This window comes from Colossoma macropomum, unplaced genomic scaffold (genome assembly GCF_904425465.1).
Source record: "Colossoma macropomum unplaced genomic scaffold, Colossoma_macropomum, whole genome shotgun sequence".
NCBI classification, from domain to species: domain Eukaryota; kingdom Metazoa; phylum Chordata; class Actinopteri; order Characiformes; family Serrasalmidae; genus Colossoma; species Colossoma macropomum.
This window is the reverse complement of record NW_023494793.1, coordinates 5,642,408-5,664,359: the sequence shown is the minus strand read 5'-3', so window position 1 is coordinate 5,664,359 and position 21,952 is coordinate 5,642,408. Positions and strand designations below refer to the sequence as shown.

General features: G+C 41.1%; 1 protein-coding gene and 1 non-coding gene across 5 annotated transcripts in view; both read left to right on the top strand.

Annotated features, from left to right (window-relative positions):
* ep400 (E1A binding protein p400) overlaps positions 1–21,952 on the top strand; it is a 47,657-nt gene that overhangs the window by 10,222 nt on the left and 15,483 nt on the right. For 3 of the 4 annotated variants that reach the window (XM_036578279.1, XM_036578280.1, XM_036578278.1), the window contains exons 13-38: positions 26–139; positions 352–548; positions 855–1,032; positions 1,254–1,390; positions 1,557–1,726; positions 1,850–2,024; positions 3,035–3,171; positions 3,848–4,034; positions 5,453–5,622; positions 6,617–6,807; positions 8,367–8,576; positions 10,553–10,717; positions 11,343–11,495; positions 11,647–11,735; positions 12,143–12,441; positions 12,678–12,882; positions 14,346–14,513; positions 15,476–15,672; positions 16,170–16,281; positions 17,824–18,129; positions 18,462–18,536; positions 18,726–18,860; positions 19,046–19,090; positions 19,233–19,386; positions 19,906–20,141; positions 21,495–21,668. In XM_036578279.1, coding sequence (XP_036434172.1) covers positions 26–139; positions 352–548; positions 855–1,032; positions 1,254–1,390; positions 1,557–1,726; positions 1,850–2,024; positions 3,035–3,171; positions 3,848–4,034; positions 5,453–5,622; positions 6,617–6,807; positions 8,367–8,576; positions 10,553–10,717; positions 11,343–11,495; positions 11,647–11,735; positions 12,143–12,441; positions 12,678–12,882; positions 14,346–14,513; positions 15,476–15,672; positions 16,170–16,281; positions 17,824–18,129; positions 18,462–18,536; positions 18,726–18,860; positions 19,046–19,090; positions 19,233–19,386; positions 19,906–20,141; positions 21,495–21,668 — 4,379 coding nt within the window. The remainder of the gene's footprint in view (positions 1–25; positions 140–351; positions 549–854; positions 1,033–1,253; positions 1,391–1,556; positions 1,727–1,849; positions 2,025–3,034; positions 3,172–3,847; positions 4,035–5,452; positions 5,623–6,616; positions 6,808–8,366; positions 8,577–10,552; positions 10,718–11,342; positions 11,496–11,646; positions 11,736–12,142; positions 12,442–12,677; positions 12,883–14,345; positions 14,514–15,475; positions 15,673–16,169; positions 16,282–17,823; positions 18,130–18,461; positions 18,537–18,725; positions 18,861–19,045; positions 19,091–19,232; positions 19,387–19,905; positions 20,142–21,494; positions 21,669–21,952) is intronic. The other variant, XM_036578282.1, reaches the window with a different exon arrangement.
* LOC118814141 lies at positions 15,055–15,187 on the top strand. The gene has a single exon (XR_005007702.1). It is a non-coding gene; the product is annotated as a small nucleolar RNA SNORA49 (small nucleolar RNA).

Below are 21,952 nucleotides of genomic sequence, written 5' to 3'. Positions count from 1 at the left end.
TTGATGTTCTGTGACTCACTTATAGCTGAGGTGCCATTGGAAGCGCTGGTAAAGAAGTATGCTGGTGCCTACGCTGAAGGGTTTGAGTGGCCCCAGCCTGCCTGCCAGAGTGAGGATGAGGAGAAAGACGAAGTTGAAGGTACTTTTTCTTATTTTTACTTTTCTTTTCCTGCACGTTGGAACATCACCATTCAGGATGCTCACAGCACATGGTATAATATTGCAATAATAATATAAGTATTGCAAAAACATATATTACATAACATATTGTGCAGCCCTACTGTGGAGCAAGTACATATTTCAGGTTGTGAACCAAGAATCTAATTTGTTTAACTCTACCTGCCTTGTTAGATATGGATAGTTCTCCACTGGATAGTCCCCACGAGGCGGTTCTGATTGATTCCCTCTTGAGTGACGAGCAGTACCGTGGAAACGAACGGACCAGCAGCTCCTCTGGAACCGACGGCAAGCCCTTAAAGGATATAGCAGAAGTCTCCAGGGCAACAGACCTCATCCTGCCTAAAGGCAGTGCAAAGACTAATCCAACTGTGAGTCATTTTGCACTTGCATGCTTACGCTTAAATCCAGTAATAAAGACATGAGCATGAGTAATCAAATTTAAATCATAATTAAATATATCATTTTTTTTCTTACAAACACTGCACTGATTGAAGTTTTTAGAATCTGTGCTTGTTCCAGTGACCTATGAGAAACAACCAATAGTAAATTACAGAGTGCTGGCGATTTCTGAGGCTTAAGAAAGCAATTTGTTATCATGGTTGGTTTCCTGATTCTTTGGTGACTTTACTATTATTTTATTTTAATTTTCTTTTCTTGTTCTTCTGTCCCACTAGACACGACTCCCTGTGCCCTCTCTCCTTCATGGCTCTCTGAGGGACTACCAGGTAGTTGGTGTGGAATGGCTGGCCAACCTGCACCGCAAACACCTCAATGGCATCCTAGCGGATGAGACCGGCCTGGGCAAGACTGTCCAGACTGTGGCTTACCTTGCACGCCTTGCCTGCCATGAAGGTTTGTTCTAATTTGATGTTTTACAGTGCTCAATACCAGTCTATACAGAGTGGTAGATCTCTGGTGCTAGGAAGTGGCACCAGTACTGTTAGAAATTGGTGTAATGTAAATATTCCAGTTGATTAGGTTATTGAACCTTTTCTTTTTTATTTTTTTTTCTTCTGCTGAAGTCTAAAGAACAGAATCACTGACGTACTGTGGTTTATACTTGGTTATTTTAGGTATTTGGGGGCCTCATCTGGTGGTGGTGAGGACCTGCAAACTGCTGAACTGGGAAATGGAGTTCAAACGCTGGTGTCCCGGCCTCAAAATCCTCCTATATCTGGGCAGCAAGAGAGAACGCAGATACAAGCGGAAAGTACGTGCTTTGGCTAAATCACTGCTCCAGAAATCGTCAATCTGACGTCATTACTAATCTGAAAAGGCTCTTCACATATTCATATAGCTTCACCCCCTGCTCTTCTCTTTCTAATCTCCCATTTTGTCTGTTTTTGTCCCTCTTTGTTTGGTTGTCTTCTTTGCAGTGGTGGGGTGAGCCCAACAGTTTCCACGTGTGCATAACAGCATATAAAGTGCTGCTAAAGGACCAGACTCACTTCCTGAAGAGACGATGGAAGCATCTGGTGTTAGATGAGGTGCAGCTGATCAAAAACATGACTGAAAAACACTGGGAAACCATCTTCAACATCAAGAGGTCTTCCTCTTTCTATCTCTCTTTCTATCTGTTGTTCTCTGTTTCTGTATTGTTTGATTGCAGCAAATGGCTAAGATCAGTTTGTCCATTGAATGAACGCTGTTTATTTTCATTGGCCAACAGTCAGCAGAGGATCTTGCTGATCAGCAACCCTCTGCAGAACACTCTGAGAGAGCTGTGGACTATGATTCATTTCCTCCTGCCTGGAATCACACGCGCGTACCATGACTTCCCCGTCAAACCCGGCACGGACCAGAACCAGGACTACTGTCACAAGCTGGTCATCAGATTACATAGGGTAGGCATGCACACAGAGACAAAGAGAGAGAGAGCTCCGTTATATGTGATAAAGCTGCTGAAGTGAGTGATGTGCGGTGAGGAGTACTGGAATGGTTTAAATTTCATAATCGGGTCAAATTTCAGCGTCATTGGCTGCCTTATGACCGTGTGAGGAGGGTAGCGATGTGACATGTCAGAAATTTTGATTGCTTGTCTTGCAGTTTGAGCAGATCTAACCAACTGATTGACACACAAACACAATCACAACTAGTGGTGGTGCTATGGCAAAAATATATTGCAATGTTTCAGGAAATTTTTTAATGATACATGATGTTGCTGACATCCTATGTAGGGACTGACAAAAAGGCATTACTATCAAAAGTACTATCTAAAACTTTGAGTAGAAATGTTGTTTTTTTTTGTTTTTTTTTAAATACTTTACTTACTACGCTGCTCAAAATACAGTCAAACAGGACCAAATATGCTCCTTTCATAATAAAACATGTAGCTCATCAGTGTTCTTTAAGTACTGACGATATCAAGGCATACTCAAGGCAACCTGTACTAGCCAATCAGAGGCTGAGTAAGAACTGCAGGTGTTTACAAACTGTACTTATTTATAGTAAAAGCCTAAAGCATCTGGGAAGTGTTATGTACGACTGAGGCAGTCGGTGTTGTGTTTTTTTGGTTTTTTTTGTTTTTTTTGTTTTTTTTTGTTTTTTTTCTCCCAACAGTTAAATGCCATTCATTCTAACTTGATATGTTTTATAGTGACAGATTGCAGCTTTTACCAAAGTGAAATATTTAAAAGATAGAACTATAAAAAAAACATCAGGACTTATGAGGTAATTAGGTTAAATAGAGTCATCAAAGCTGCTGCAGCTCAGTTTCTCAACATTTTTGTTCAGCACTAGAATACAAAGAATGTGAATACTATAACAGAGAGGTTAGTGAAGATTTTCAATGCAGGAAAGAGATTACGGGACTGTTTCCAATTTTCTCCCTTTCTCTGTGTCTCCTGTTGTCCAGATGATTCAGCCCTTCATTCTGCGCCGCTCTAAAAGAGACGTGGAGAAACAGTTGCCTAAGAAGTATGAGCACATCCTGAAGTGCCGTCTTTCTGCCAGACAGAAGAGCATGTATGAGGACATCCTCACACAGCCAAGGTTTGTTGAGGCACAGATTTTATTATAGTTTTTTGTTCCCCAAGCATTTCATCTTATCTGAACACCATAATGAGTGTTTACAGCAGGTATTTCTTCATATTTGCTCAGTAATATGCTGAAATAACTGTCGCATACAGCAGCTTGTTCCCAGTCCCAGTCCAGTGTGCGGCACACATGTTTCCTCCAATACAGGAACGACCAGCCAGATTGTTCATTGTGTGCTGCAAGCTTGTTGGCCATTTACAGATGTTCCTGATGAATGTTCTGTAATTCTGACAAATGAAAGCATTCATATGATCCAGCAAACACAATAATTCAGATGTGTCAACCATTTAGAGGGCCTTTTTCGTGGACAGAGATTTTATCTAGTCTTGGACTAAACTTTGATGCCAGTAGCAATCACTACTGAAAACTTTTAGTCGGTTTTCAAAGTATAGCAAGGCGTATCACAGTTGCAATATGTAGTAGTAACACCGCGATGTGGTATTTGTTTAAGTCCTTCATCCCTGGTTGTGAGCCAGGTGAATACTAAAATGTGCAGTGCAGGAATTCTGCAGGATCAGGATTGAGAAACAGTAACTCAGCTGAAGAAGTACTGGACTATACCTATATAAGCTAAATCTATGTATTTGCTGCTACTACATGACCTGACTTGAAATTTTTGACCTCCTTGTAGCTCTCAGGAGGCCCTGAAGACCGGACATTTCGTGAGCGTTCTGCAGGTCCTTATGCAGCTGCAAAGGATCTGCAACCACCCAGACCTGATCCAGACCAGAGATACAGCCAGTTCCTATACCTGCCAACCCCTGCAGTACAATACACCATCCCTGCTGCTCACAGCCCTGCAACAGGACCAGTGGAAGGTTTGTGTCTCTGTGCACATGTCAGTTAGGGCCAGACCAAAAAGAAATTGTCTTCGTTATCAGTTTTAAGTCAAGTCTTACAGTTGCAGTTAAACAAAACAGCACTTCATTGACTGATATGATTCACTTGTCAGATTTTTTTCGTTCTATTTAACACCACTACTGTACTGTATGCATAAAACAAGGGTTCTGCAGGATCAGTGAAGTGAAGGAACATTCATCGATGTCATCACTGCCGTGTTGGAATTATGGCCAACCAGTAATTTAGTACCCTTCCCCCCCCAGCACATGCACTGACACTTGTGTAGTCAAAGTGTGGGAATTTCCTTTTCTTTAAACTTAAACAGATAAATAGTGTAGTGGATTGCACCAACAGTTCACACTGGAGTTTCCCTCTGGGTAAAAACAGCACTTCTGTACATTCACCCACTGTTGTGAATGGCTAGGGGTGGCGAGGGGTCGCAGTACCTCAAGACATTTTCACAATGCATTATATACATCACCAGTAGTGCCACATTTAAAATAAACTGCCAAAAGTACAATAATTACAATGATTTTTTTCAGCGTTTTACATACTGTGCTGCACTAAATCCAGTTTTACTTTGTAAATGCTTACTAAATGTAATAATACTTTATTTGTAATGAAACACACTTCAGGTCAGTGTGCATTAAGTGCTGATGATATACATGATATGCTCAGAAAGGCATACTTTGACAATTTATGTTGTTAATGATTTAAACATGATATTGCACATACCTACTCTACAGTCATGACTATGTAAAATTAGACCGTGAACAGTCTTGAGTGTCTTAAAACTCACTGCGCTTCATATGTATAGTATAGTATGGACTTGTTTTAAAATGCAAGTGAATTAATACAATCTATTATCTGTAATATAGGTTTCGGCCACGGTCAGGATATTGATTATGCTGTCGTTCCAGAAATTCCATATTGGTGCATTTCTAGTAAATAACACACTCACAATGTTGAAATTTCAAATAAACAGAGTTTCTGAAATGTCCAGTTTTGTCTGATTGCTGTTCAAAATAGCATCATGTTCCTGAATGTGGTTTTATGACATTTAAGGAGACAATACTAGTGCATCATATGTGGGAATTTCGCAGATTATCTAGATGATAATCCTTTAAAAAACTCAATGTTTGCTAGTTTTAATGAATTAGTAGTATATTGGTTTAGCATTAGTTGCACGTATGTGCATGAAATGATCTCTGGTCTCTGGTCTCCACTGTATTTGTCATTTCATTTGTTGTTGTTAAGATCTGTGAATTTAGAATAATCAAATTTAGTCCAGTATATTTCAAAATAAAGAATTTAAGGAAATGTATATATGTATGTATGCATGTATGTATGTATGTATGTATGTATGTATGTATTTATTTTTCTAAATCCCTTCCAGACTGTGGACTTATCTCTGTTTGACCTGATTAATAACGAGGGCAGACTGACCCGCTATGAGACCAAGGAGGTTCTGCCCAAACTCAGACTGACCCAGCAGCTCATTGAGGAAATCCACAGCGCTCCTGATCCTCCACCAAGACCCAAACCCTGCAAGATCAAACCCATGAGGTACTAAACATGAGGAAACGCAACCCAATGCCTTTTCCATTGCTGAGTTTTTGTACTCTGGACCTTATTTACCAATAACAAAGACGTCCATGAGTTCAGTTAAATGAAGTAGGGCTGCAACAATTAATCATCAGAGTTAGTCATTGATGACGATTATGAAGAAAAAAAAGTTGATGCACCATTTACAAAAGTGTTCTGTCATTCTCTCCAGTGCTTATATGATACATGCTGGCGTTAGAGGAGAACACAGTACGCTACAGGTAGCGTAGCGTGCAGCAGGGCTTCTTTTGTTTCATTGCACCATAAAAGATGACGTATCTCTGAAACCAGTGCTGTATGTGTAAAACAAGGGATCAGTGAAGTGAAGGGACACTTTATAATTAGTTGAGTGCTTAACTTTATCTGTATAAGCTGTACCTGTGTAAGTTGAATCTCTGTCATAAATGACCTTTAACTTGTATTTTAAGCGCACGGTGTTCATCGAAATCATCACTGCCTCTCTCTCTTTCTGTATATTTGTATATACAGAATACAAATTGGTTTGGCTTTAGCCAGGCTGGTCTTTTAGCTAAATAAGCCCCCAAAAACTGCACCAAACCTATTAGCAGCAAAAAGAAGCCCAGTTGTTTGTGTGGGTGTGTTTGTAGCATAAGCCTCCCTCCTTCCAGTACATGTTCTTTTCAAAACTGCAGTTTTATTTTGCCATTTGGTGAAGCAGTATTGACATTTTATTTATATAAATATAAATATGCAGTTCTGGAAATACATTTTAATTTAAATAAAGCTGCTCGTAAAGCATCTAAATCCTTCTGTAAATCAAATCTAGTACACTGAATGGCAAATTAAAATCACAGTGTTGAATTTGAATTTTGCCATTTTACATATTACATATGCATTTTAATTTTGATACTGATATGCTTCTATATTCTATGTCCTTGAAAGAAACCAAAAAACAATTATGGACGTTGACATGATGTTTTATTCATTGTTTCAGGCTGTTCCAGCCAGTGCAGTATGGTACTAAACCAGAGGGGCGTCTTTTGCCCCTGACGAGCAGTACTCAAGCCCAGCGCTCTACTGCTGCTACCACAACTGCCCCCACCACCACGACTGCACCTACTGCTGCAGTTCAGAGCAACCAGCCCAGGGGCAAATCACCTGTCACTACCACTTCATCTACTCCAAGTAAGATATGTTCTTTATGTATGAACATGGCTTGCCCACTTTATTAGCGATTGTACTGTAGTTTTATTTTAATAAGCTTAAAACAAATGTTTGCATTTGCAAAGTGTGGAGTGAAAATGGGACAATGGTCCATATTCCCCCAAGTAAAAGTTCTAATTCTTGTTTGTGAAAAATGTACTAATAATTGCTGTTACATGAACAAGAGGCAGGTATGTAAGTTTATACACCGATCAGGCATAACATTATGATTTTAACATTATCCTTGTTTCTGCGCTCATTGTCCATTTTATCAGCTCCACTTACTACATAGGTGCACTTTGTATTTCAACAATTACAGACTGTAGTCCATCAGTTTCTCTGCATTCTCAGCACTGCAGTAACACTAATGTGGTGGTGGTGGTGTGTTAGTGTGTGTTGTGCTGGTCTGAGTGGATCAGACACAGCAGTGCTGCTGGAGTTTTTAAACACTGTGTCCACTCACTGTCCACTCTATTAGACACTCCTACCTTGTCAGTCCACCTTGTAGATGTAAAGTCAGAGACGATAGCTCATCTGCTGCTGCACAGTTTGTGTTGGTCATCCTCTAGTCCTTCATCAGTGGTCACAGGACGCTGTTGGCTGGATATTTTAAACATAGAGGTGTTTAAAAACTCCAGCAGCACTGCTGTGTCTGATCCACTCGCACCAGCGCAACACACACTAACACACCACCACCACGTCAGTGTTACTGCAGTGCTAAGAATGATCCAACACCCAAATAGTACCTGCTCTGAGAGGGTCCATGGGGGTCCTGACCACTAAAGAACAGGGTAAAAGGGGGCTAACAAAGTATGCAGAGAAACAGATGGACTACAGTCTGTAACTGTAGAACTACAAAGTGCACCTATATAGTAAGTGGAGCTGATAAAATGGGCAGTGAGCATAGAAACAAGGCCATAATGTTATGCCTGATCGGTGTATGTGGTAATGTTAAATAGCCAGTCATACAGAGCTCAGTATGGGATGACTTCTGTATTGTTGTATTCCGAAGTTAACAGAAAAACTGCAGTAGTATGTTTGCTTTTATTGCATGTAAATGACCTTTTATCTGGTTGCCTTTTGGTGTGTATCATGCATGCTTCATTATTTGTAGTGTTGTATTTTTGCAGGATTTCCCAAGACACATGCTGTATGTTACTTCTCTGGTTACAGTGCTTTATTTCACATTTATGTATGATATGCTTGGATTGACTTTTGCCACCAAGACAAATCATGTGAACTAAATTGTACAATGTTAATTTCTTTGTTAACCACGAAAGCTTGAAAACAACTTCATAAAACCCTGATTTTCCCCCATAAATCAACAAGTTTTTTCTTTTGAATTGTTTGCTTAACTGCATTATTTTCATTTAAATTAATACAGGTACCCCAACAGTACCTTTTGCACATGATTAAAACAAAGGACATCCAAATGTTTTGCTGTGGACCATGGGCATACTACATTAATTATTTTTTTTAAACTTATAGTCTGCTGTCCTTTGCAGCCAGTGAATCAACCAGTTCTGCTTCCTTCTCCCTAGCCCAAACAGCTACCAGCTCACCAGGACTCCCCGTTGCAGCCGTTCCCTCTGCCCCCACCTCTACCAGTCTTGCTTTGGCTGTGGCAGGGGTGGGTGCTGTACCCCCCAGGTCTGGTGTTGCTGCCCAGCCTGCAGCTACCCACCCCCTGCAGCCCAGCCTACTCTCTCAGAGGCTGGTCCTCAGCCCCCAGGCCCAGGCTCGCTTGCCTAGTAAGTGGCCCCCTCCCCTTCTACACCGACCGTCCCTCACAAACCAGTCCTGTCACGTGCCCAAGCACAGCTTCGGAAGACTGAAATAAAAAAACCCTGAAATGTGAGACTACTGAAGGGATTCTGGTGATGCAGAACTAAATTAGTCATTTTGCATTAACTAAACAGGTGGCTAATATAAGTAATTGGCACTTAGGGGAGTTTTTTTGCAGTTTGTTTCATTGGGTTGTGTTTTTTGTTGTAGCACTGATTTGATAGTTGCCCTTCCTGGCACGTTGCACAGAAACAACGTTCTGGTTTGTTTGAATGTCAGTTAAATGCAGTACTTTCTCTGGTACCAGGATTACACTACCATGCCATAGGTTTAGAGCTTCAGGTTAAATTTGCATTGCTAATATTTTTCCCCAGTTCAGTCACAGGCAACACAATTTGCAGATTTTTTGGTGGGGTTTTACTCCGCTAGTAGTTGGTTAGGTTACAGGTGCTTAGTTAGTCGAGTGCTCGTGGCCCCTCCCTGATACATATCAGATCAGCTGCCAGGGTTGTTATTTCAAAGTACAGATAAACCACCTCAACAGGATCCCAGCTTTAGTCTCTCATGTCTTTGACGTCAACTGCATGGTATTCCTCTCTGGCCTGTTCTCAGCTCCCGTTTTCTTGTTCATTTAACCACGTATTTTTATTCCTTTAAGTTTTCCCTTTTTCTCCCTCAGCGCCAGTTTACACACTAATCCTTTTCTTTGTCCAGCTCAGCTCAAGGAACCTGCCCCAAGTAGCTTTGCTCCTTATTGTTTCACTTGTATTTGATCAAATTTTCTTCCAGTTTTGCGGGGTGGGGAGGTGGAAAGGGTTTTGTGCACCAAGCATGTGAGCATGACTCCCTACACAGTACACGTTGTTTGTTTGTCTTTCCCAGCTCTTTAAATTTCACTTTCTTGACTGTTTTTTAATTATGCAGACATCTTTTGATGAAACAGCTTTTTTTTGCATTTTTAACTGACTGTGTGTTTCTTTCAGGCTTGTTTTACCCTCCTATATCTCCTAAGAGTTTGGCGGTTACCAAACCGTGCCCTGTTCCAATCATTGATTCTGTATCCCCACCACTTTGTCCTCTATGTTCGCGTATAATATTACTGTTTGTAAATTCGGAGCACTGTCTGGATAGCCATGTAGAAATGCATAGGATAATAATCTGCCAGGATAGCTATAGAGGAAATGCTCAAAAAGCATGGTCTTTTCATTATGGTACAAATAAAACAAAGATGGTGCAAAGCAATGATGCACATATTAGCTGATTATTTTAACTGACAGCTGACCGTCTTTTGTTGGCGATTCATTGATTACCAGTGACCCTACTCGTCCCATCAAATGTCTTAGTCTGTTGTCTGTATGTTGTAGGTATCCAGTACTGATGATCTGCCACCATAGAGAGTTTAGTTCCAGAACACCTAGCTCTAATATTCAGCATTTTCCCTAAGGCTTTAATTCATTGGGTCAGGTGTGTAAGTTTAGGGTTGGATTTATGGGTGGTATATCACCAATACTAGATGGTTTAGATATCTTCCACACTGCAACATTCTACGAGAGGATCTCAGTGAGTTCATCAAGGTTAGCTTTACTCTGGAGGTGCACGTAGTGCGTGTACACCTGTACCATGAAAAATCCCTGTGAATCTTAACATTTTGTGAGTTTGTTATGAACTGAACTTGAAAAGTACAGTTCTTTTCTTAATTACTCATACCTTGTTTGGTGAAGCATTGACTTTACTCTCAAACAGTTTGGTAACTGCTACTCTGGGATTTTGGGTAGGGATTAAGAAGTTCCTTCTCAACTTGGGCACTTCCTTTTTAACCCACCCTGAATATGCATGCTCTTATTGCTTCTTCACTTCACAACTAATGTCTCTTGTGTTTTTGTCTTGAACAAAGTTGTAGTTCTTCTCTAATCTCCAGTCTGATTTTCCTCCTGTGCTGAAGGTGGAGACGTGGTAAAGGTGGCTCAGTTGGCGTCTATAACTGGAGCACAGAATCGGATTGCACAGCCCGAGACGCCGGTCACGCTGCAGTTCCAGGGCAATAAATTCACACTGTCCCCCAGCCAGCTGCGTCAGCTCACCACTGGACAGCCTCTCCAGCTGCAAGGTACTTTAAGTGAATGCAGTCCATTCTGATAGATAGAGGCAAACCTGCTGTTCAGATCTTGAAAACATAAATATTCACTTTAAAACATAGATATCGCTGCTGTCGGAAGAAAACCTTGTATTTCCAAAATGGTAACTTTACAGAAGAAGTAACAAACATACTTTATGTTTAATGTAAGTCAATGGAACCAGATTTTTTTTTACATATAATTTTGGGCCGTTTCTTTTAGTTCATTCATCATTAAATTTACACGCAAAATAAAGGACAACAGGCCTGTTTCAAATTGTGTCAAAATCTGCAAAACGACAAAAATGGAGATATAAGGTTTTCTTCCGATTGCCCAGATTGTTATTCCTATTAGTTTTCCACTAAAAATTGTGTGAGACTAATTGTAATTTGAGAGAGCTTAATATTTAGGCCTAAATTTAGACGTGTGCTCATCCCTAGTTCATGCCTGGATTTCTCATGTTTTTACAAGCTCATCTTGTAACACTTGTTTTCACCTAATCAGTTACTTGACAGATTAAATCAGGTTTGCGTGAACAGAGGAACACATAGGTATACAGTGGGATAATGTGCATTTATAACATTTTCTCTTCTGTTTTCACTGCCCTTCGTCCTGTAGGCAATATTCTCCAGATCGTGTCGGCCCCGGGGCAGCCCATCCTCAGACAGCAGGGGTCCATGGTGATGCAGGCCGTGCCTCAGGCTGTGCCTGTTCAAAACTCCACAGGCGCTCAGGGTGTTGTTCCTCCTGTAACGTCCACACCACCGCAGGGTGAGTATGTTCATTGTGTTCAGAGTTCTTGTTTGTTTAGGTTAAAAGCAATGGATTGAATGCATTGAATAAATTCATAAACGATCATCAGATTTTGAGATTTCCTTCTTTGCAATTGACTAGTATGCTTTTTTATGTCTATGTAAATCAGCTGGTGTGAGTTCTGGTGCGGCAGTAACAACCTCCGCTGCCACTGATGCAGGCACCAACACCAAGCCGTCAACTAATGCCACATCACAAGTGAGTAAAACGTAGCTTTTTTTTTTTTTCCTTCTGAAATCATTTTTTAAGGAACGAGACTGTATTTTGCCTCATGGCTTTAAATGGTCTGCATTTTTGGTCTTGTAGGAGTACTCCACTCTTTTTCAACCTACTGTCTGTCTGTGGCATCTACATCATAAGATCTATTGCCATGGACAATAATATCAATAAAATTTCTTTGAAGATAGTATCAGCGTGTTTCCTTGATGGTCAAAAGAAAAGAAAAATCACCAGTTGAAAATGGCAATTACATTAGAAGCTTCTAAGTATGGAGACAGCCTCACTCCTCTGCCTGCTGAGCAGTCTGTTGAATGTTTTGTTTAGAGAATTTGTTGAAGGCTGTATATTGATATGACTGAACTGAGAGCTGTTGTGTTTCTCCTCAGGAGTCAAATGAGAAGAGGAGTCGACAGCTGAAGGAGCGTTTGGCTCATCTGCTGAGCATTAATGAGCGGCGTGTTAGTCGCTCTGTGCTGTATGGGATGGACCTACTCGAGGCCTGCTCTGTGACTGAAGGACACTCCGCTGCTTCTCTCTTCGCTCCTAAACACTCACGCTGGCTCTGGACGGGCAGGGATGCCTGCCTGAAAGCCCAGCAGGACGATGTTTCCACTGTGGAGCCACTCCGCTCGGCTCTATTGTCCCACAGAGACAGGCTGCAGGCCGGGGACAGCCTGATGAAGAGGTGTGCTCTCTTTTCCTGCCTTTGCCTGATCAAGTATATGTCAATGTCATTTGTAATCAAGAAAATTTGCATAACTTTTAATGAGGTTGAATAGTTTTGCAAGGCACTACATATAGTCAACTTTTAGTGCTACCTTCTTTGCACCTAATATGCTAAAAGCTCAGGGATTTTTTTAAAGCAGTTATTTAAGTTAGACACATATATGATTAGGTTTAATCTATTTCTTTTACTTGCAGGTTGTCTTGTGTACTTCCTGCTGCTGTAGCCCCGACCCCTCAGCTTTATGCATCCAATCCTCCACCATCTTACAGCCTGAGACAGAAGTCATTCGTGCGTCAGCTGCGGAAAGCGTCCGCCCCTTATAATCTGGAGGTCCACAGTCTGGCCTGCCCTTCGCTGTTCGAGCTCCCTGATAAACACATGCTGGAGATGGACTCGGGTTGGTTTTGTTTTACATTACATAACCTCTAATGGGCCAAAGAATGTTAGGAATCCGAAGTGCATCGGGTCTGTTCTTCTGTAATGTGTAATTGGGCTGTTGTTTCATTAATTTAGCTTTTTCGCTCAGTGTTTGCTCTTCTTCCTGGGTACAGATTTAACCTAAAATGAAAGTCATATATGCAGTCGTGTGCAAGGGTTTGGGTGGTCAAATTAAATGTTTTGTTGATATTCTGAAATACGTTAACACATCCTAAACAGAGAACACATTTTTGAAGATTTAAATGCACATTTATGTGCTAATTTTAGCATATTGGGAGGGAAAAAAAGTTAAGGCATATTTTTTTCTCTTTTTTCCCCCCAATATGTAAAACTTTAAAAAGGAAATATGCAAGAAATAGAAATTGTGCCCCAAAATTTGCAGAAAAATGTCATATAGTTTGTAAATGTGAAATATAGAAAATCAACAAAACTGTTTGACCGAGGTTATTCAAAATTTTAAATGAGACTACATAAATTTTGCAGTAATTGTAGTGGAAATCATATTAGAAATATTTAGTTAACTGTGTGGTAGAATTCATGTTATTTATATCTGTGCAAGAAAATCTATAGACTATTAAATCCTCAGGGAACATTAATCTGAGTTCTCTTTCAAGCACTCGTTTCGGTATCTCAGTATAGGACGTGTCCCTTGCATTGTCCTCAGAAGCTGTAGTTCTTTACACCAGCTGTGACTGCCTGGCAAATGTGATGCATGCATGTTGGAGGAGGGTTCCACTCATGCCTGATAATCCACGGCACAACGTTGTGAAATCAGTCTAAACCTCTTCTTGCTCTCAGAAGTAAGCCCTCCTTCGATGCGGTGACCGCAGCTAACAGACTAGCTGAACTCTTCCCAGAGCTAACCACTCAGTCACCGAACACTAGCTGCTCAGTCATCACCTCATCGAATTGGAGGAGTTTTGGCTAGCCTGTCTCCAAACATTAGCCACCGACAGCTACCTACAGTCCTGTGCTCTGCTTTGAAAGCAACATGTCGACAGCGAGTCACTCCCTCACCATGGAGGTAGCTGGGGCAACCAGCTTGATGTTGCTTCCCGGACACCAGCCTCGTGCCTTTGCATTGTGTGGCCACAGATGGCTCTGACTCGGGGGAAGAGTTTGTTGCTCTCATCTCCGAAGAGAAAGAGGAGGAGGACAACAAGTCATTCAAGGCTAGGAGTTTGGTCCAGAGAGCTGTCAGTCAAGCTGATTATTAGCCACACCCACACAGTTCTCAAACAGATCTGATCATACAACACTCAAATATCAGACAAACATTTTCAATATTGTGCTCTGTGTTTCCTGGGAGTTTAATTGAATCACCAATAAGTTTGTTTCTCCTTGTCATTTGAACTGAAGAAGACTTCTTCTACATTTGACAGTGACAGTTAAGTGTGTTGTTGGTGTTTATGTGTCTGTAGGTAAAGCTGGAGGCATTGTCTATCTTACTGCACAAGCTGAAGGCGGAAAACAGGAGAGTGCTCATATTCACTCAGATGGCCAGCATGCTGGATATTCTGGAGGCATTTCTAGATCATCGCCATCTTACCTATGTGCGCCTAGATGAGAGTCTGTCCCTCGAGGAAAGACAGGTATTCAGAAGTTTTTCAAAAAGAAATAATATAGTTAAATTTTCTTGTTATCGTGCATATACCCTGGTGTGTCCTATAGAAAAGTTTTCTATGGCTCTCAAGTTGTAATAAGTGCAACATGGAGTGTATTTTTATATCATGTACATTGGTGCTCTAAAGCAAGATATGGTGCAAGAGTATCTGCCCAGGGCACAGTACTTTCAGAAATTATTTACAATTAACTGGCACACCAGTTCATTTTTATTTAATTTATTTGTTTATTCCTTTTGGAGAATTGATTTCTTTGACATGGTTAAAATTTTTAAAAGATTTATCTGTGTAACATTTCTAAGTCACTACAATAATCAGGTCCAACAAGCTTTATGACAAGGAAAAGGAGAACAGTAAGCGTTCCTCTATGAAAATAAAATTATTTAGTGTGATGATGTCATTATCTTACAAAATAAAAAAATATTGTATTGCATTTTGTGCAAAATTTGTGGATTTAGATTTTTTTTTTCTGCCTCTCTCTTGCTTTTCACCTGACGTTGCTTTGCGCTTATTTCCCTATCCAACTCCTGGCCCTTCTGAGGCTGTGTAGGTGTCTGGGCTTTATCTTTGGGGGTAAAACACTGAGCTCTCTTCCCTCCCTACTGGATACAATTCCAGACAGGGCCTTAAGAGATGCTAACACACAAGACTGCTTATAGGGTTGTTGTGTTCTTTCTGCTACAGCTCAGCATGTCTTCTTTTGCCTTACTGAAACTTCTTTATGCATGCATGTAGACTCTGTTTTGGTGCATCATCTTAACCTCCTGGCTTTTCTGCACATAACATTTTCCTGTTTTTATTCACACAATTGGGCGTTTTGCTACAGTTTCTAAGTCTGTCTGTGGTGAGTATAAGAATTCAGATGATGCTGCCTGGTACACTGTGTGTGAGCTCAGCTAATACTTTCTCCCTCTTAACTCTCGCCCCGTCAGGATCAGGTGAAGCGGTTTAACCGTAACAAGCGCTTCTTCTGCTCCATCCTGACAAATCGCTGCTGCTCTGCTGTGGGTCACGTGTTTGATGCGGACACCATTGTGTTCTACGACACTGATCTAAACCCCAGCATGGATGCCCGCACACAGGAGTGGTGTGACAAGATTGGCCGCTCCAAGGACATTCACATCTACAGGTGTGTAAATAGCACAGGAGCCTGTATATTTAAACTAGTTTTTAATCTTTGGGTTATGCTATTTAAGTTTTAGAGATTTGGAGACCTCTCTGGTGGAAATGTGTAATAGCATGCATCATGTAGATCATCATTTTCTAGCAATTTTATTATTGTGAGTGCGTTGAAAAAAAGTGTTAAAGGAGAATACAGTCATAACTTGGTGAAGGATCTGTCTTCTGGAGATGCAAATGAATCATCTTTTATAATATTATCTTCATTAGTATAGTGTTGATTTTGCATTTGAGCGTGTGCATGTGACGCTAATACATAAAGACACATGATGTGGTACGAAAAGCTCAACCCGACCCCTCTGACTTATAAATGATGATTTTCTGGCTTTACAGGGCGATTCATCGTAGCGTGAGCCCACACACCGTATTTCAGCCTGCAAGTTTTTCTCCCGACTCAGAAATGCTACTTCATTAAATCTTTAATGTTTGTTGATTGATGTTCCCTAGGTTGGAGAGTGGGAACTCCATTGAGGAGAAGTTGCTGAAGAACGGCACTAAGGACCTGATCAGAGAGGTTGCAGCACAGGGCACGGATTACACCCTCGCATTCCTCACTCAGGTACCTGACCACAACATCTAGACATTAGACATAACATGCTTATCTCTGACTATATCAAGAAGTCTCAGTAATTCACTAATCACATTAATGCATTCATCATTCTCTTATCAAAATTTTAAGTACTATGCACTTTAACCAAATCTGCTTTAAAGCCAACCCAAGCATCACTCTAAATTAAAGAATAACTACACCCTAAGACCCTTTTTTCATTAACAGCTGAAATGCACTGCTCTGTAATAATAAAATATACCAGCCTTGCTTAAAATGTGAACACATCTTTCCAAACTGCAAAAACATCATTTTTATCGTGGTGAGTTCCCCCGCTGGTTCGACTCTGCTATAGGCGCGGATAACGTGTCTTGGTACCAAAGTGCCATGAAACGTCACGGTATGCAAATCGGTCAACCAGCGTTACCGCCCCCTGCTGGCGCCCTACTCGTGCTCCGCTCATAAATATAAAAGCATAAGAGCCTAGAGCAAGGAAATAACCACACTCACTCGTTGAGCTCAATACCCCCAGCACCACCTCACAAGGCTGCGATATGCCAGATATCTGTACCAACTGTAAATAACCCAGTTTATCTAATCTTAGTTTGTAATAAAGATGTTGGACAGATTAAGTGAGATTCTCTGAGAGTCTCTATAAAGCTGCCCGTCTAGCATCCAATTCACGTTTCCCTTTACAACTCGGACCCTCAGGCACACGCACTCGCTGAATAGACATCAATGGCAGGCACCACTGGAACTCCGGAAAGCGAAACGGTTCAGGAAAGGTTAACGTTAAACGGCCATTGTTACCAACTGTGTCAGCCTTTCGTCCGTGCAGCCTTTCTCAAACTTTTTTCTCGTTTTCTGTAGTTTCAGTGATGCTTGCCGTTGATTTTTGTTCAGTGAGTGCACTCTGAGGGTTCGGGTTTATACAGGGGAACATGAATTTGAGTGGGAACTGAATCGGATGCAACACCGGTAAGTGGCATGAACATCTTGCAGAACATAAGGATTTAGGGCCACTGCAGCAAACCCTGGCTGAGCAGTGATGCAGTCTGCAACTTTCATGTCAAACTGAATGAAACTTAAAGACAGTGTTCAAAGAAATCCACTTTATTCTTTTGGTGCATCTAAGAAATCAGGACTCGGGTTATATAGAATGTGGACCTCCTGAACAGATATTTAGAAGCTAGCTGTCACGGTTTTAGGGAATGTTTTACCGTTCTGACGTCTCTCCCACTCGCCGCTAATCACTTTCTGGCACTACGTTAACTCTTTGGCGACTTGAGTCAGTGGCTCATACTGTTAAGGCTCAAGACGCACTGCCTGATCAGAAACACCTTCGCTTGTCGAAGACAGGGCTTTACACAAATGTGCGTCATTGGTTTGAAAAGAAAAATCATAGATGTTGAAAAGGGCTGCGTTTGAGGAACTACAACCGTTTGTGTTGGGGGCTACCTGTTCTTTGTAGTGTGCAAGTGGTTCAATTTTATAACGTCAAATGTACCTTTTTCTAATTCCTTTGATTAACAGTTCCCCTTTTCGTTTTTATAGCGCACCATTCAGGACCTGTTTGAGGTGGAGGCAGGCTCTGGGGAGAAGGTGGAGGAGTTTGTGGTTCTGCATCAGGATCCGTCTCCAGCAGAATCGATCCCTCCTCATGTGGCCAGACCATACATACAGGCCCTGAACACCATCACCCTGCAGACACTTCACTCCGAGGACGAGCAGCAGGAGGACGAGAGAGCGGAAGAGGGCAGAGAAGAAGTGATGGTGAAAGGAGAAGAGCAGTTGGAGGATGAGGGCGAGGCAACAGAGGAGGCCTCCCAGCTAGAGGAGCTCACAGCAGTCATGGAGCAGGTGACCAGGAGCAACCTGAATTGATTAGGAGTGCACTGATAATGAGTGTTTATGGCTGATTCCATTTCCCTTGCAGCCGAAACAGCTGAGGGCTGATTGTTAGCCATTTTTGTTCCTTTGAAAGCAACAGTTTGCTCACAGAAGCTGCACACGACATGCTGACATTATTTACATCATTAAAAACTAACCGAGATCTTGTAAAATGAAATGAATCTTGTTGGCTGCAAAGAATGGATGATTGGCTCCTTCTGATCATGCTTTTGTAGTATTGATGGGATCATTTGACTTAGTTGTTCGTTTCCTTAATACATCTCTTTATTTGTTCTCTGTAGCTGACTCCTATAGAGCGTTACGCCCTGCACTACCTGGAGTACCTGCACGTCAGTGAAGATGAAACGATTGCCAAGGTAGGAGAGAAGTTTAGGTCAAAAACTATTTTGGAAAAGGTTTTGGGTTTATAATTATTATTATTATTATTATTTTGTGTATTATGCAGTACATATAGCAGCAGTTATCAGTTATAAGTTGCCAATTTATGTCTTCTTCATAAGATTTTGGCTTGAACCTGTTTTTTGTCCCTGCCTGTCTGCCTGTAGGAGCGTACAGAAGCTGCTAAGAAAAGCTGGGAGCTGCATCTGCAGCAGAAACTGAAGGTTGAGGAGGAGGAGCGGATGGTTCTAGAAGAAGAGGAAGATCTCTTTACGTACACTAGAGAGGATGCTTACAACATGGTACATATATTCTCTCAGTATTATAACTATTTGCAAATGAGTCTGATGTTGGAACATCAATACCATAAATAAGGTTTTAGTTATTGTTGTTTGTGTCTCATTTGCTGCTGTTGTTACTGTTACTGTTATACCTGATAGAAAAAAGTACTGTAAATTGCAGTGTTTTCTGTGTTCATGCCTTGTAGGAATACATATTTGAGAATGAGGATGGTCAGACAGAAATTATGCCGGTAAGACCAAAGAAAATGTCTTATTTGATGTTGAAAACAAGACATGACTGAAGTATATGTCAAAGCTTTTCAGGGGTTTAGATGAGTTATTTCAGGGTTACATTCATTTGATGGACATAATACTTTTGTCTCTGTAATGTAGCTCTGGACCCCACCAACCCCACCTCAGGATGATAACGATATCTATATTGACTCTGTGATCTGCCTGATGTATGACTCCGCTCCCATGCCTGAGTCCAAACTGCCCCCAGTCTACATCCGCAAGGAGCACAAGAGGCCCAAGATGGATCCTTCTGGTAAGAAATAGGAGGGAAATTGCAGTTCATTGGTCAGCCACAACTAGGTGTTTTCTTCATCCCAGGTGATGCCTGCTGTTGTCTTGCTCTTGAGCGAAGAACAGGTTACTTTCTCTGTAGTTGACAGTTATTTTGGCCATTATTTTCGAACTAATCGAGCACGTAAGAGAGAGTAAAGGCTGCATGATGTGGGAAACAATACTTGCAATTATAGTACTTCATTGTAAGGTTGTGATGTGCCTTCCAATATATTAAAATGCATTGTTTTGCATTTATTTTGTACAAAATAATTTGTTTGGTTAATAAATACTTAAATGAAACGTATTAATTAAAACAGCCACTAAAAGACTTGGAACTGTGATCAATCACTTAATAAATATGTATTTGTCATCTGTGCTGTACGGAAAATGACCAGTATTGCGCTAATGATTAGTAATCAATATAATTTGCGGCCCTAGTGTGATTATCCACACGCTGTTTAGGTTTAGTTTAACGTGGCATTTCTTTGCTCTCCCCCAGCCGTGGGCCGTAAGAAGAAGAAGGGTCATGGTGAGGCAGTCATACCACCTCGGTCACTCTTTGATAAGGCCAGCATGGTAAAGGTCCGGCGAGAAGGGAAAGACCAGAAGAAGAACTTCTCCCTGAAACAACAGGCTCCCTTTGCCAAGCCACTGCCCTCACTGGCCAAACCTGCCATGGAGGCTGGACAGGACAACCCAGAGTGGCTCATTAGTGAGGACTGGGCTCTACTGCAGGTACTGGGCAACACGATTCCACACATATGCACCCACACACACACTGTCACTTTTTTACTGTTTCTTGCGGTTTCCTCTAGTAGAAGTGTCCAGTGGAGGTTTTATCACCTCTCAAGCATCAGTTGTGTAATCCAGTATATTTTAGGGGGATTATTCAGTGGTTAAATTCAGCCCTGAAACACAAAGCACCCCGAAGCAACTTTTTACTGCGCTACTTGGCATTTAGTGTGGAATCATGGTTTACTATGAATCATTAATTTCATAGTACACCTATAAAAAATTTATTTCCCCAATGTCATTACCTAGGGGTAGCACATACGAAGAGAAATGCAAAGGCCCTAAGACTGAACCTTGTAGGACTCCACATTTTTTTGATGAATGATTTCCAGTGAAACCATGAACTGTATATTAACTAAATGTGAATTAAACCGTTCTAAAACTGTGCCTGAGAGGCTGACCCAATATTGACAGTATCAAAAGCTGCACTAAGATTCAGTGAGACTAGCAAAGAAGGATTTTGTGCATCAGTGCTGAGCCTGTGGTCATTCATAACTCGAACCAATGATCTCTCAGTACTATGGTTAGAATGAAAGCCTGATTGAAACTTCTCATATAAATTGTTTGATGTTAGATATGCATTTAATTGTTTGAAAACTACTTTTTCTAAGACTTTACTTACTTTAAAAATGGAAGGTTGGAAATTAGTCTAAAATTATTTAGTATGGAAGGATCCATGCTACTCTCTATTAGCAGAGGCTTCACCAAGGCAGTTTTAAAAGCGCCTGTTTACAGTAGTTAAAATATAATTTTGAACATAATCAAAAACCATCTTATGGAGAGAAGTAGTAACAGATCACATGTGGACGAACTTAGTTTATAACAGTTGTGAGCTCCTGATAATTGCTAATAGAGAGAGATGTCGTTACTGGTGTGTTATGAGGAAGGTTATAGGAGCTTTTTCCAGCTGGCTGAGCTGTGCTCTGTCCTATCAAGGCTATTTTATTTTAAAAATGAATTGCAAACTTTTAGAAGATAAGTTACCTTGAGACCCACTAGCAGAAAAGTTAAGTTAATTACTTGGTCTGTGGTGGAAAAAAGGTGTTACCTTTTGCGTTTATTAATTACGTTGGAGAGGTTTGACTGTGTGGATTTTTTTTTATAGCAGTATTGTAGGTGGAGATCTGCCATTTGAGAATATCATATTATACATGCAGCTTAGTTTTCCTTCATAAGTGCTCTGATTTATGACAGTTTCTCCTGTTTCGGAGGTAAAGTTTATACAGTGCCACAGCTACATGCCTTAATGCATTTACAAAACATGCAAACAAAACATATTTTCATGTTATTTGCCAGGCTGTGAAGCAGCTGCTTGAGCTCCCTCTGAACCTGACCATTGTGTCTCCGGCTCACACTCCAAACTGGGACCTGGTGAGTGACGTGGTGAGCTCCTGCAGCCGGATCTATCGCTCGCCCAAGCAGTGCCGCAGCCGCTATGAAAACGTCATTATCCCCCGCGAGGAGGGCAAGGTAATAGGTTTTATATATGTCACTGTCGGAATAAAATCTTTTATCTACAAAATGGTAACTTTACAACAGAAGGAACATTTTTTTTTAACAGAAAAATGTTTTGTTATGGAAGTAAATTTGAACTCATTGCTCCTGAGTGGCGCAACCGTCTAAGCGTTGGCCCTATCATCAGGAGATCGCGAGTTCGATCCCTGGTGATGCTACAGCCATCCGTAGCCAGGAGTCCGAGAGAGCACAACTGGCCTTACTCTCTCTGGGTGGGTGGGATGGCTGCGTGATGCTAG